At 50.1% G+C, this 15,864-nt stretch overlaps 1 protein-coding gene across 3 annotated transcripts in view; it reads right to left on the reverse strand.

Moving 5' to 3' along the window:
* CRTAC1 (cartilage acidic protein 1) overlaps positions 1-15,864 on the reverse strand; it is a 147,735-nt gene that overhangs the window by 48,821 nt on the left and 83,050 nt on the right. For all 3 annotated transcript variants that reach the window (XM_027960229.2, XM_042238487.1, XM_027960226.1), the window contains exon 3: positions 7,822-8,018. In XM_027960229.2, the coding sequence (XP_027816030.1) occupies positions 7,822-8,018 (197 nt within the window). The remainder of the gene's footprint in view (positions 1-7,821; positions 8,019-15,864) is intronic.

A 15,864-nucleotide genomic window follows, 5' to 3' on the forward strand; every position in this document is an offset into this window, starting at 1 on the left:
GGCAAGTCATGAATATTTCTTTTTCTTGTGTATAAAATGGGATAATGAGAATGAATGCCTATTTATCAGGTTGTTGTGAGGATTAAACTAGATAATGTAAATAAAGTACTTAGAACAATACCTGGCTCATGATAAATTCAATAAACAATAAAAACACTGCCATCACCACCACTATCTTCCTCCTCCTCCTCCTCCTCACCACCACCATCGTGATCGCCACCATCGCCATCCAGGTAATTACAGGGCATGACCACTGCAAATCCTCAATAAGCCACACCCTAGAACACAACTGTGGCATTAAGTATAAAATGCTTTATAAGACTTAGAAAACCAGCGAAGAAGTGATGGCCCTAGGGGAAAAAAGAACTGGCTCTGGCAAAGGACATTTAAAAAAGAAAGAACCCAGGCTTCCCTGTGTCCCATTCACAAACCACCCCCACCCCCCAACATAATTTCAGACCTCAGTCTTCCTGCCTCCATTCCAGGGAGAAGAGGGAAAACCAAAGAACTTCTGCCGAGTGCTTCATTCACGTTAGCTCAGTTGGTCCTTTCCATAGTTATGTAAGGAAGATAGACTCTTCGAGAGAGAAATTGGGGCTTAGGGGCTTAAGCTATTTACCTAAGATTGTTAAGTGGCAATGCTGAGCCTCAAATTGTGGTCTGACTGCAAAGCACCCCTGCCCCATCCCACATATTAAAGAGTTGGGTGGACTATGTAAAAAAGTAGGGAGGTTCCTTAAAAAACTAAAAATAGAGCAACCTACATCAATCCTACTCCTGGGCATATATCCAGAGAAAATCATAATTTGAAAGGATGCCTGCACTTCCATGTTCACTGCAGCACTATTTACAGTAGACAGAACTTGGAAGCAGTCTGAATGCCCATCGACAGAGGAATGGATAAAGAAGATATAGTACATATATACAGTGGAATATTACTCAGTCATAAAAAGAAATGAAATAAAGCCATTTGGCGTGGCTTTGGATGAAACTAGAGATTGTCATATAAGGTGAAGTAAGTCAGAAAGAGAAAGACACATGTCATATAGTATCAATTATACATGGAATCTGTAAAAATGGTACAGATGAACTTATTTGCAAAGCAGAACAGAGTCACAGATGTAGGAAAAAAACTACTGTTGCCAAGAAGGGAAGAAGGGGTGGAATGGGAGATTGGTGGGATGGATTGGGAGATTGAGATCGGCACTTACACACTACCATATATAAAACAGATGACTAATGAGAGCCTGCTGTATGGCCCAGGGGACTCTACTCAATGCTCTGTAGTGACCTAAATGGGGAAGAAGTTTAAAAAGAGTGGATATATATGTAGCTGATGCACTTTGCTGTACAGCAGAAACTAAAAGTAAATAAATAGCTGGGTAGGAGCCAATGGAGGGCTGTCCCACTCCCTAAGGAACCTCTTTTTGTGTTAGGACTGAGGAAATAGGCTTCAGGGCTCTATACACTATTTTTTTAAAAACTATTTATATATTTATTCCTCTGGCTGCGTGAGGTCTTAGGTTCAGCTTGATGGATCATTTTTTGTTGTGCCATGTGGGATCTAGTTCCCTGATCAGGGATCTAGAACCTGGGCCCCCTGCATTGGGGGTGTGGAGTCTTGGCCACTGGACCACCAGAAAAGTCCCAGGGCTCATACTCATTATGGTGCTACTTTGACAGCCTTATTCCATTCTTGCTTCTTCTGAGGCCACATGGAAATGAGGTATATGGTAGTGGCGGGCAGGGGGCCTGAACAGTTCATCAGCTCATTTCCCCAAATGGGGTCATGCTGGGTGAGCTGAAAATCTGGAGCTTATGTCCAAGGGAAATATGGCTGGGGATCAGGAGACCCTAGGATCCATTTTAGGTCCTATAAACTATTATTTTTATTTTCTGCTGTACAGTAAAGTGCATCCGTTATACATATTCTCTGTTTTTGAATTTCCTCCTCATTTAGGTCACCATAGAGCATTGAGTAGAGTTCCCTGGGAGTACCTGATGGTTCAGCAGCAAAGAATCTGCCTGCAATATAGGAGACCTGGGTTCGATCCCTAGGTCAGAAAGATCCCCTGGAGAAGGGAATGGCAACCCACTCAGTATTCTTGTCTACAGAATTCCATGGACAGAGGAGCCTGGCAGGTTACAGTTCATAGGGTCGCAAAAAGTCAGACATGACTGAGTGATTAATGCCTTCACTTTTTCAGAGGATCCTAGGAAAAGAGAGTGGAGCCTCAAGGCAGTGTATCTCAGGCTTTACCAGGCACAAGAAGTCCTGGCCATCCTGGTAAAAAGCAGATCCTGGTCTAGTAGGTCTGGGATGGGGCCTGAGATCCTGCAAATGGATGAGCTTCCAGCTGTTGCCAGTGCTGCTCAGTGGCAAAACATGCTTTGAGAAGCAAGGTGCAGAGCATCCGCAGATATTGTGGGAACAGGGCCTGGGTGAAGAGCTGTGGACAATGGGTGTGCTCTCCATGCAGACGGCTCATCTGCTGTGGAGGCAAAAGAGGCTGAAAGCGCAAGGCGCCCCGATTCCCTTTCTTCTCTCTGGCACAGTGACTGATGCCTCCTCTCTGAGAGGTTACAAAAGCCCCACTGAAGGCCTAAATATAATACGGAGCTCAGAAGCCATCAGAGAAAAGAGTGATAAATCCAAGCTCATAAAAACAAAAACGTTCCACATTGCAAAACCCACCATGAACAAAGGCAAAAGAAAAATGATAAACAAGAAGAAACTACGTGCAACTTGTATTACAGGCAGAGGCTTGGTTTCCCTAATTCATAAGGAGGTGTTACAAATCAATATGAAGAAGGCCGATAATCAATAGAAGAAAATGGGCAAAGGCTCTGAGCAGACAAGAGACCCAAATATATAAAAATATGTTCAGCCTCACTCATTTTAAGAAAAATGAAAATTAAAACTGAATTTAGATGCCAGTTTTCCCCGCTATCAGATTAGCAAATTTTTTTTTAAATGATGACATGAGTTGCTGAGAGTATCGGTATGGGAGATGCTCACTGGCATGCGGGCTGACGGGAGTGTAACTAGGACTGTCCCTTTGAAGGACGATTTGGCTGTGCCTATCGAAACTGCCCCTGTATACTCCTTTGACGCAGCAGTTGCATTTCTATGAACTTACCTTACAGACACACCTGAGCTGTGGAGAATGGCATGTAGTACAAGCTTATTCATTCGGTGGTTTGCAAGCAATTTAAATATTCCTCAAGAGAGGGCCAATTCAGGGGATGGCAAATCTATATAATAGAGTACTATACAGCCATAAAAAGAATGAGAAAGCTGTCTGTGTGTGGCTATGACATAATGTCCAAAATCAGTTGTTAAGTAAAAAGGTAAGGGGCAGTACTGTGAGTAGCAGTATTTGTGTAGAAGAGGAGGGAGGTGCATGCAGACTGAAGATGGCAGAGGGTCAGTGACCATCCTGCTGAAATGAATGAATGAAATAAACTGTGGGGCTCGCAGTCTACACTGGCCCATCTACCGCCACACTGCTGTAACCCCAGGCAGGTCACATGGGCAGGAGAGCTCGGGGCCAAGCTGAACAACAGCTTGAGTAGTCAGCGCAGGACCCTGGAGGGATGGGCTCTGAACAGGAGCTGCAGGGGGTCCTGGGTTCCTGGCCTGTGCATGGGGTGCTGGAGCAGGCTCTTATCCCCCTTTGTCCTGCAGAGGCTCCTACCTGATTTTTCCAGAGTAGTGTTGCCTGAAGCACTGGCTTCAGTGTCGCCTGAAACTGTAGTACTTTTCCAGGTCAGTTAAGCCCTCGGCTGCCTTCCTCGCTCAGGCCTCTTGGGACTGTGGTCAGTCCTGCTCCCTCCCTCTTACCTGCTTTCTGATTATTAACCCTTGAGCTGCGTGCACCTGACACCCTCGTTTGTGCGGTGTTTTATTTACATGATGACCCTTTCTTCTTTCTGCTCCCAGAGTCTCTTCCTTCAAGCAGCTGGGAGGGAGGCCCAGGGCGGTTTTGTCCTGGACATTTTAAAAAAGTCTCTGCCTTTCTTCAGGCCGCAGAATTATAACAGCAGTTGCTTAGAGAGCATGGATTAAATCCTAGACATCATACTAAGTGATTTTCATTCACTAGTTCAGCGGCTCAGTCAGATATATGTATTAATGTTTACTAAGTGACATAAGAATGTCTTTGGTCATGGAGATACAGCAGAAAACAAGACAAAGTCTCTGTCCCCATGGTGTTTAGCAGAAGAGCAGAAAGGTGAACAACAAATTTACAGCCCCCTCTCAGACAGTAGGAAGTGCTCCAAAGAAATAAAGCAAGTTAAGAGCATTGGGAGCAACAGGGAAGACACATGAGAAGGGGCCTGAATGAAGGGAAGGACTGAATGTTGAGAACAATGGTGGGAAAAGCCTTTCAGGTGGAGGGAACAGCAAGTGCAAAGGCCTCAGGTGGGAATGAGGTGAGCAAGAGGAAGAGGGCAGGAGAAGGAGTCAGAAAGGCAAGCTGGCTCACATCTGGAGGGGGTGTGGTAGGTGGTGGTAAGACTTTGGATACAGTCTATGGAAGGAGTTAAACTCATGAAGTTGACACAATTTTGCCTGTTCTACAGGTGAAGGGGTTGAGACAGAGAAGTGTCGAGCACCCTGGGTGCTCAAGGTGACTCAGGAAGTGAGGGGTAGATCCCAGGTTTGTACAGGCTGACTCCTACAGAACACTGCCAGGATGCTGGGTCCCAGCCCTCTTCCAGGGACTCCAGTGCTGATGTCCTAAGGCTGGCTGAAGGAGAGGGAGGGGCCCCTGTTCCCCAGGTCCCTCCAATGCTTGGGCATAGGCCGAGGGAGTTCCAGTCATAAGCCATGGGCAGGTGTGGGCTGGCCGGGGCTTCTGGAGAGGATCTTAGGTTCCTCACGGTGGGCAGGGTGGCAGTGGCTGAGCCTCATGCCAGCTGGACCCAGGGAAGTGCTGACCTGGCACAAAGGTTCTGGCTCCACAACCCGCCCACTGTCGATGAATGAATTGAATCACTCAACTGAAAAATTAACTCAAACCCACAGAAGGCCACTGGGAGGTACATGCCTGGGACTAAGGCTGCAGGGCACTGTCATCCTCACCCCAGCTCTGGGGGACAAGCTCCAAGCTCTCCCAGGTGAACCTCTCTCATATTTCCTTTCTGCCTCTCCTCATATTTCCTCTGTTGGAGAACCTTCTCATAGGCCTAATGGCGTGTGCCTTGTTTGTGCTTCCTGGATTTATTTATTAAGTTTTAATTGTACTCTTAGGATGTTCAAGTTCTGGCTGGGCCAGAATGGGGCACAAAATGACCAGCACAGGGACTTTGCCCTTGAGGAACTTAAGACTCCACAGGGCCAGGAAAGGGGGGGGGGTCAGGTTTCTAGAGAAATAAAAGATTGCACTGGGGAGAGAGGGAAGGATTTTTGTCAGTTCATTCACTGGGGCATCGTCAGTGCCTAGAACAGTGCTTGGCATATGGTGGGTGCTCAATAAGTACGTATCCAGTGAACGAATATATGAGTGAGTGAATGGGGTGATGATTAGGCTGAGCATGCAGCCAACATGACTCTGGGGTATTGCTGTCAACCTTGACTGCACAGGGGAATCATCCGGAGAGCTTTCTGATCTTCCGATTGGACTGACCAGGATGCTCCCTGGGAACTGGGAGTGTTAAAGCTCCTCAGGGAAGTCTCACGTGCAGCCTGGGCTGAGCACTGTGGCTCTTGGTTTCACTATGAAATGCTCAAAGAGCATGGGCGGGCTTGCCGCATCAGAGACACCTGACAGGTCCCAGCCCAGGTGCTCTGTGTTCAGTGACTGGGAAGAGTGTGTCCCCTTCCTCTGGCATCGTGCCCACCGAGCCAGTGTTAAACACCCCCTTCCACAGTCCTCCCCACTTCGGCTTCCCTCCAGCCGGAGACTCACCCCTTCCACAGCATCCCTTGCCCCTGCTCCCCTCCTGACCTTGCCCCACATTAAAGAGTTGATCAGCCCATCAATTAATTGTGTCCTAATCCAATCTTGGCTTGGTTGGAGAGGGCAGTAAATCCAGCTGGGTAATCATGCCTTGATATTTGTGTAGGGATAATTACTATCTCTCAGGCCTCACTTGGTGGCAAGATGAGATGAAAACCCATAAAACACCACTCAGGGCTGGGGCTCATTGTTTCTTGGCTGCACAAGGCTGGCTGTCAGCCAGTCAGCTCTGCCTGCCCCTGCCCCTCCCTCTGGCACCAGCCCCAACCCCATCCCCTCCCATTCAGGCAACTGGCAGGGCTCAACAGCAAGGGCAGTCTGGGGCTGGATCCTGGCTTGGGCTCAGACACCAGTAGGGGCAACAGTATAGGCCAGAGTAAAGCCACTGTGTGTGTGTGTGTAAGCAGGGAGGGTGGTCCCCAGAGTCAGGTGACCCCCTGACTCCAGGAGGTTGGGAGGGTGCAGGACAGTGAGTGCGCAAGTCTGAACTGCACAGTGTGGTTCAGACCAACCCAAGAGGCTGCCCCCATCTGGAAGAGTCCAGGGCATGTCCAACCTGGCCCCACAGGGACGTGAGACCCTGCATCCTTCAGGAGGAAGCTGGGACTTCCCTGCAGATGTATGGCCCCATGGAAGCAGACTTCTGTCTGCAGCCCCAAGAGTACAGCCTCCCGACTCATGGAATACTGAGCGCCAACTGTGAGCCTGGCTCTCTACTAGGTCCTGAGGGTCTTAGATTGAGTAAGGCTATAGAGCGTGCTGATTAAAAGGATGGATCTGGAGTCAAACACTTGGGTTTGAATCCTGGGGTGGACAAGTTGTGTGGCTTGGGCAAGTCATGCGACCTCTTTGTGCCTCAGTTTCCTCAGCTATAAAGTGGGCTATACCAGGACCTACATACTCAAGCTGTTGTGAGACTTAAATGAGATGATTCTGGGAGATAGTGAAGGACATGGAAGCCTGGTGTGCTGCAGTCCATGGGGTTTCAAAGAGTCAGACATGACTGAGCAACTGAACAAGATGAAGCACTTAGACCCTCACCCTGGCACCGAGTAGGTGCCACTAAAATATTAGTTATTATCATTGTTACTACTATGTAGCCTTCTGGGCATCAATTTCCCTCAGCCGTTCCTTGGGATGCAGGACATCACTACTTAAAGTGTGGTCCCTGGACCAGCAGCAGCAGTGTCGCCTGAGAGTGTGTTAGCAAGGCAGGCTCTGGGGCCCCAGCCAGGCCTGCTGAGGCAGAATCTGCATTTACACAAGAGCCCAAGTGACAAGGGGTTGGTGCTCCGGGCTAGGACAGGCCCCAGGTCTGTCTTCCTCCAAGTTGTGTCCCCGGCCCTGAGGCCTCCTGTCTGGCAGGGAGCTGGTGCTTAGCAGGAATGTGGGGTGAAAAAATGAGCTCATCTGAACACTGTGGGGACCCCTGAAGGATTTCAGAGCATTTTAGAAAGGCCCCCTGAAAGTACCATGGGGACCTATGCCAGGAGGTGGGGGTCATCTGCGGGTGATGGGTGTGAGAAGTCCTGAATGGCTGAGTCAGGAGCTGGGGGAGAAGGGAGGACGGGTTACCTCAGGGGGATGGGGGTCCGCTGAGACTGGAGGGCAAACAGGACATAAAGGCTGAGGGACAGGGACTGGTCTTCTGCTCAAGGCGTCTATCACCAGGCCCAGGGGCTGGGAGGTGAGAAAAAGCTTCATGCATAAGAGAAGAAAGGGCCTCCCGGGGGTGTCACTGTTGGGTCATTGCTGGGAGGTGGCAGGGCCTGGGCCTGGGGAAGCCGGTGACTGTAACCTGGTGATGGGAGGAGGAAGGTGGGAGCAGGGAAGGCCCAAGGCCCGCAGCCCTTACCTGAGAAGGCGTTGTTGGTGTTGAGGAAGTAGATCTCCTCGCGGCCATCCCCGTCGATGTCACAGGCTGTGACCCCGATGGCGTTGCCCTGCCGGTCACGCAGCGCGTAGTATGGGGAGCTGCGCTCGTCCACCGCGATGTTCACCAGCCGCTTCTGGGCCCGGTCGTACTTCAGAACCAGGTTGGGGCCATTGTACCTGCAGGAAGGCGGAGGGGAATGTTGGGGAGGAGTGGCTGGGCCCACCTGGTTCCACCTGATCAGAGCCCTCCTGGCCAGGCCAGGTGGGGACACACCAGTCCCAGAACATTCCCGGGAACTTTTGGCAGCCTTGTCTTGGAGTCTCCAGGCATCTGATGAGCATCCCTGAATCAGAGATGGACTCAAGCAAAGTGAGAGTCAACAGGGCCCACATGGGATGCAGTATAGGGAGCAGGGTGGTGGAGGGGAGTGGGCAGCCAGTGATGAGCCCTTATCATAGGCTTTGCTGAAGAAAACAAAAAGCAATGTGACATTTATCTTACCCATTTCAATGTAAAAGTCACTTTCATATTAACGATCTCATTGAATTTAACAGCAAATGGGCTTTCCTCATAGCTCAGTTGGTAAAGAATCCGCCTGCAGTGCAGGAGATCCTGGTTCGATTCCTGGGTCGGGAAGATCCCCTGGAGAAGGGATAGGTTACCCACTCCAGTATTCTTGGGCTTCCCTTGTGGCTCAGCTGGTAAAGAACTGCCTGCAGTGCTGGAGACCTCGGTTCGATCCCTGGGTCGGGAAGATCCCTTGGGGAAGGAAAGGCTACCCACTCCAGCATTCTGGCCTGGAGAATTCCATTGACTGTATAGTCCATGGGGTCACAAAGAGTCAGACACGACTGAGAGACCTTTACTTTAACAATAATCAAGTGAGGTACGCGTGCTGCTGCTGCTGCTAGTCGCTTCAGTCGTGTCCGACCCTGTGCGACCCCATAGATGGCAGCCCACCAGGCTCCCCCATCCCTGGGATTCTCCAGGCAAGAACACTGGAGTGGGTTGCCATTTCCTTCTCCAATGCAAGAAAGTGAAAAGTGAAAGTGAAGATGCTCAGTCATGTCCGACTCTCAGCGATGCCATGGACTGCAGCCTACCAGGCTCCTCCACCATGGGATTGTCCAGGCAAGAGTACTGGAGTGGGGTGCCATTGCCTTCTCCAGAGGTAGGCATGGGTGGCTGCATGGGTGGCTGCATTAATAACCTATCTTGCAGATGGGGCAACTGATGAACTTGAGCAGTGTAACTGAGGCTCAGAGAGGTTGAAGGCCCTTCCCAAGGTAACATACCTAGTGTCAGGTACTGGGACTTGAACCCAGGCTCCCTCTGCTGTCCCAAGGGCCCTACGGTAAATGAGCCCTAGAAATGCAGAAGGCTTTGTCCTTGAGCTTTGGAATGAATCTCTTAAATAGTAGCATTATGAATGCATCTAAAGTCATCAGGTGGATCTTTTTTTTTTCCTGAGGAACAAAGCAAAAGATTAAATTGCTCCTCAGCCCTCATCTCTCTCTTGTCTGCCTCTCCTGCAGCCACACTGGCCTCCCTGCTGTACGCTCCTGCCTCAAGGACTTCGCACTTGCTGTTCCCTCGGCCCAGGACGCTATTCATTGAGATGCACAAGGCTGTCTCCCTCCTTCACATCCTTTGGACTGTCACTCAGTTGTCCCTTCTTGATGGGGCCTTCCTCCCCACACTTCTGAAACTTGCAATCACCACCACCCAGGATCCCTAACCCCTCAGCCCCCTCCTCCCCATGGCTTTTACCGCTAGCTGATCATTTCCTATTTCCCTCTTCATCTTTTCTCTGTTCCCGCTAGAATATCAGCTCCACGAGGGCAGAACTTTTTGTCTCCTTTGTTCTGCACTGTGCCTGGTACTCAGTAGGTGCTCAATTAATCTTTGTTGACTGAGTGGATCCTCAGAGCCCAATAGCTGAGTCAGAAGGGCTTAGGTGTCCCGTGGTTCATTTCTTCCCGTCGCCCTTCCACCTGGAGAAAGCGGTGTGCCCAAGGTCACCCCCAGGCAGCACCGCCAGGAATGTCTGAGGACTCCTCCCTCCTCCTGGAACACCTGCCAGGCTCTCCAACCCCCATCCACTAATCCCCGGGCTCCTGCCTTTGTTTTAGCCCAAGAGTGTGTATCCTGAGCAGAGTTCGGCTGCCAGCTGCTGGACATCCCCTGCGGAGCTCACCGCAGGGAGGGAGGAAAGAACTCTCCAAGGTCCTTGAGAGAAATCACTTCTTGCTTTTCTGAAACACATCCAATTTGGCCCTCTCCTTCGTCACCAAGACACAGAGTCAGTGAAGTTTAGGGGGTGCTGAGTAACTGGCCAGGCGCCTTCTGGCATCCACAGTGTGCGAAAGGGGAGCTGAGCTCACCGGGGGCTGAGTCAGCACCCGGTGATGGAAGGTCGTGCCTTTGACGCCTTGACAAAGAGTGTCTGAGGACTGCATGTCGGGGTGTTGTGTGACCTATGGGACATGTCTAGGCAGCAGAGACGGAACACTTGGGTTCCCGCCCTGTCAGCAGCTGGCTCAAGCCCTCAGGGACAGCAAGTGCCTTCCGGGCGCTAAATGCTAGTCCTCAAAGCCTTCAGGTCTTCGTTCACCACCATTACTGCTCCTCATGAGACAGTCTAGTTCTGGGGCCCTAGGCCTGGCTACAAGCACTTTCCCAGGCATTGCTTCACCTGAACCCCGGTAATCCAGAAAGATAGTCAAGAAGGCATTTTTCTAGAAAAGGAAACGGAGGGTCAGAGAGGCAAAGTAAGCTGTCCAAGGCTGCACAGCTTGTACGTGGCAGCATAGGGCTTCTAAAATGACTGTCTTCAGGTCCAATCCTGTGCTTTTCCCACAATGCCTGTGATGCCAACACTCTGTCCTTTTTTTTTTTTCTGGTGACCTCTCGCAAAGTAGCGACACGGGAAAATGCTCAAGAACTTGCCATAAAGTGGAGATAATAACCCTACACTTCACAGTTTATAAAACACTTTCTCAGCCTTGATTTCACTTGCTTCTCTGCAGGTCCTGACTCTTTCAGAGGTTGGTTTTGGGACCTTAGGGTGGTCAGTTCCCCTCTCTAGGTTGAGAGTTTCTCTTCTGCAAAACGAGAGTTGGACTGAATCACAGGGTCACAAAATGTGTGGACACACGTCGGGGTGGGCCTCAGGCCCTCTTCGCTCAGTTTCATCCAGAGCCATTTCTATGCAGATGCATTTTACTTTGGGGGCTTCCCCGATAGCACAACGGTAAAGAATCTGCCTGCCGTGCAGCAGGAGATGCAGGAGACATGAGTTCAATCCCTGGGTCGGGAAGATCCCCTGGAGGAGGAAATGGCAACCCACTTCAGTATTCTTGCTCGGAAAACATCCCAGTCCATGGGGTCACAAAGAGCTGAACACGATCGAGCCACTAAATACACATGCATGCATTTTATTTTATGCATCACATTCCATAAAATGCAGTTTAAACAAGGGATTCCAGGGCCAGCATTTGAAAGGCACTGGACTAAGAGCTGTGTGAGAGCCCTTCTTGGTCTGTTGCTCTTAAAATAGTGCCTTGAGTCTAACTCACCTCAGGGGACAGACAGAGTGGGCTGGGCCCCACCCTCCAGGCTATGGTTGAGGAGCTACCATAGAAAGTCCAGCCCTGACACCCCTCCTTCGCACCCCCTGTCCCTTGGGTCTCCTGGAAGGTCTCTACCACCCCCAGGAGCCACTTCCCAGTAGGGGAGAGGTCGTGGCCTCCACACCTATTGGAGGCCAGTCCTTTCACCCTGAATGTGGGGTGGTAGGTGGTCACACAAGCTCCTGTGGTGGTGACCCTGGGGCAGCAGATGACCCTGGATCATCTCTCCTTTGAACCACTTGGGGGTACTAGTCCCAGTACTCTCTAAGAGGTAGAGAGGTGGAGGTGCCAGGCTGGCTCAGGGTGCCACAGAGTCTTCCCCAAACCTACAAGGCAGCCTGGGATGAAATCTGACACTTTGGCCACTGTGTCCACCACCACCTCTAGGGGCTACAGACACAAAGCCAAACCAATGGCTCCTACACAGGGGGTCCCAGCAACCCGGGGAGGAGGCTGGGGGTGGGGCACGGAGTTGCCACTCCTTCCTCCCACCAGGGCTTCCCTCGGCTGGCTCTGCTGCCCTGACACCAGCGCCTCTCATAGTCTTCCCCCAGGACAGCCAGCCGCATCCCCTCCCACTCTGCTCCATGGAGCTGACGCTCTAGTTGATTCCTTACCACCCGGCCTTTCAGGTGGGGGTTGTGCTCCCCGCTCTCCCCTCCTCCCAGGAAGCCTGCCCAGCTGCCTGGCCTAGATGTGATCTTCTTTTGTTTGGACACCCACCGCATTTTGCACCTCGTTTATTCCCTCAAGGCAGAATTGTTTGTGTTCCAACATTGCTTCCCCTCATTAAAACATATGCTTCTGGAGCCCAGGAAGAATGTGTGTGCATCTCTGCATTTGCTGCGCCTAGAGCAATGCTTGGCAGAGAGAAGGTGCCCAGCAAGTGTCTGAGTGAATGAGTGAGCGAATACCAGAAAAGCATCATGACTGGCACTCATAGAGCAGTGACCGTGTGCCAAGCATCCTTCCAAGTACTCTATAACCCCTACCTCATATCATCCCCATGAGAGTCCTAGGATTTTACAGATCTGGAGACTGGGGTGTGAGAGGTTAGTCATGGTCCCTCTGGGGTGTCAGTTCCCACAGCAGGGATGGGGAGATGGATGTGAGATACGTGGGGTTTCACGTTTCCTCTAACACCTGCCTGAGCTTGTTGGGCACTTCTAGAAATTCAGGAGGCTTTGAAGCTCAATTGAACAGGCTTAGGAAGTGGGACAGGGTCCCCTGTTCTTGAAAAGTAGCTATGACTTTATAATATCAAAGGCTAGGCCAGCAGGCACAAGTGATTGGCTTGGTGGAAATTTAAAAATCTGCTTGCGAGACACCAGTGGGGCGCAACCCATTCTTGTGAGTGTGCTGGGCAAGTTTCGTGCCGGTCCACTGCCGTGGACAGGGAAGGGCCTGGGGGTCAGGCCAAGAAGAACAGCCTGGGCGCAGGGTCCTGGGCCTGCCACTTCCTGGCTCTGACCTTGCGCTTGTCACTCCGTTCCTCTAAGCTTCAGCTTCCTCATCTATAAGTCTGTGAAGATAAGCCAGTGTGTGTGATAACACTTGGTAAACTGTGAAGAGTTACACAATTGTAAGTTCTCATCATTATTTAAAAAAAAAAAAAAGGCACCATCTCTCACCCTCTAGAGTGATCACTTCTGAGTTTCCAAACACACAATAATGTTTCTCATCCCCAAACATCCCACCCATGATCTCTCACCCACCAAGACATTTCTTTATTCTCCTTTGTCACAGAACTCAAATAGTTGTCTTCACAAGCAGTCTCCACTTTCTTGCCGCCCATTTACCTCACCCCCATCCACGTTCTGGGCTTCCCAGGTGGCGCTGGTGGTAGAGCACCCACTTGCCAGTGCAGGAGATGCTTGAGACAGGGGTTCAGTCCCTGTGTAGGGAAGATCCCCTGGAGGAGGCATGGCAACCAGCTCCAGTATTCTTGCCTAGAAAATCCCATCGACAGAGGACCCTGGTGGGCTACAGTCCATAGGGTCACACACAGTTGGACACAACTGAAGCAACTTAGCACACTCGCCATCCACATTCCACCTCAACTCCAGTCATGTTATACAACGCATCTAACTCCAGTCAAATTTATATCTCAACTTGTTATGGCCGTTGGCGGCTTTCACGAGGCCACAAACAGGATGCCTTTTCACTCCCTTCTCCTGGGGACTCTCAGCAGCACCTGGCTCAGTGGCCTGCGCTCTCGGCCACTTGCCTTTTTAAAACACTGCTCTCTCAGCTCTGAGGATGCCACCCTCCTCCAGCTTTCCTTCTTTCTCTCTGGTTTCTCCCCTTTCTCCTCTTCATAGGTGCTTCGTCCTTTCTCTGCCTCTTAATGTCAGAGTCCCCAGGTCTGGTCCAGGGCTCCTCTCTCCTCTCTCTGTCCCCTTTTCCCAGGGCTGAATATCCATTCCCATGACTGACAACTCCCAAATTTATATCTCCAACCCAAACCCCTAGTCCAAGCTCAGACTCATATATCCGACTGCCTACCTGACATCTTCCCCTGCACGCACCACAGTCATCTCCAATGGAACGTGTCCAAAATGGAACTATTGATCGCTCCTTCCCCCTCCTCCCTGCAATGGGCCTTCAAGTACCAAAGCCAGAAGCCTGGTGTCAGCCTTGGTTCTCCCACCCTCTTGTCTCCACATCGGATTCATCAGTCAATCCCATCATTTCTGCCTCTTAAAATATTTCAAATCCTTTCTCTTCTTGCCTCCTCCACGGCCACTATCTCTGGAGAGCCTCCTTTCTCTGCTTCCCTATTTCCCCTACCAATCGAATTCCCCCACACCCTAGCCAGAGTCATCGTTTTAACACATAAATCAGATCAGCCATTCTCTAGCCTGAAACTCTATGGTGGTTTCCCACTATGTTGGAAGGAAACCCAGACCTTTTATCACGCCTGGCCTGGGAGCCGACTCGGTCTGCCACCTGCCTCGCTGGTCTCCTCCAGACACACCAGCTTCCTTTCAGTTCCTAATGGTCCAGCAGACGTGGTCTCAGCCCTCTGACCAGAACATTCTCCCTCCACCTCCCTCCTGGGCTGGCTTCTTCTCATTCTTTAGGTCTCACCTTGAAAGGCATCTCTGAGAGACCCTCCCCTCGTCTATGTTCCAGTCGCTGCATCCTCTGCCCTACTCTGGTTTGGCTACCTATCGTCCAGTTCTCCCTGTGAACCATGAGCTTTAGAAGGGAAGAAACTGTGAGTTGCGTTCACGTTGGTCTCCCCATCACCTAGGGTATAAGGAGTGCTCGGAAAATACTTATAGAGCAAATGAAAGAGAAGGAGCCTGCGGGAAGTGCCAGATCATCACTGGGTGGCTGAGCAAAGCCAACTGAGCCTCAGTCTGTTGCCTGGACTTCGACCTTCTACCTTCATTAGTTCCCAAAATATGTACAAGAATGGTAATGACGTAGAGTAGGTCGAGAGTGGGTGTCCTGGGTAAGAGTGAGAGAGTAGCAAGGTCCTCTAGATAAAAACAGAGGACCAACCTTTTTTTCCTGTTGGAAATTGTTGGCCCATGTGGAAAAAAAAAAACAAAAACAAAACTTAGGCAGCTACATGAAGGGGAAGCCAGAAAAAAGGATGTAATGCTTACTGGGGACCTGCTATACACTGGATACCATGCTAAATAGTTTATAAGTATCTCATTGTACATAAACAGAAAATTTTCTAAAATTTGAAAAATATACTATTTTAAAAATTAAGAATAGGGAACTTTTTTCATTAAAAAGGAAATAATGAAAAAATATATAGCTATCCAACATCATAATCAAGAAGAGATGCAAAAAAAGGAGATAGATGTACAGAAAAAGCTGAATGCAAGAGAGACACGCAAGAATGCACAGAATTGAAATTGAGGGGCAGTGAAACCCCGAGAACAGAGAGAAAAACACTGTAAACACAGCTAAAGAGACTCGCTCTTAAAGAGAGACCCACAGAAGGGAGGGTACGCAGACCTACGGAGACAGAGAGATCCCTGGAAAGAGGCAAAGTTGTGGAAATATCAGCAGGGCTCTGAGACATTGTCACAGGGAAACAACTCATCTTGTGGCCTTTTTGGGAATTTCCTGCAAAGCTTATTTAAAGATGTGTGGTGTTTTCAGAACAACATTTCAGAGTAATGTCGATTACTTCTGTGTTGTTCAGTCACTAAATCGTGTCTGACTCTTTGGTACCCTGTGGATTGCAGCACACCAGGCTCCTCTGTCCTCCACTATCTCCTGGAGTTTGCTCAAATTCATGCCCCTTGAGTCAGTGATGCTATCTAACCATCTCAATCTCTGCCATCCCCTTCTCCTCTTGCCTTCTATCTTTTCTAGCATCAGGGTCTTTTCCAGTGAGTCAGCTCTTTGCATCAGGTGGCCAAAG

Source organism: Ovis aries, chromosome 22, assembly GCF_016772045.2.
Source record: "Ovis aries strain OAR_USU_Benz2616 breed Rambouillet chromosome 22, ARS-UI_Ramb_v3.0, whole genome shotgun sequence".
NCBI classification, from domain to species: domain Eukaryota; kingdom Metazoa; phylum Chordata; class Mammalia; order Artiodactyla; family Bovidae; genus Ovis; species Ovis aries.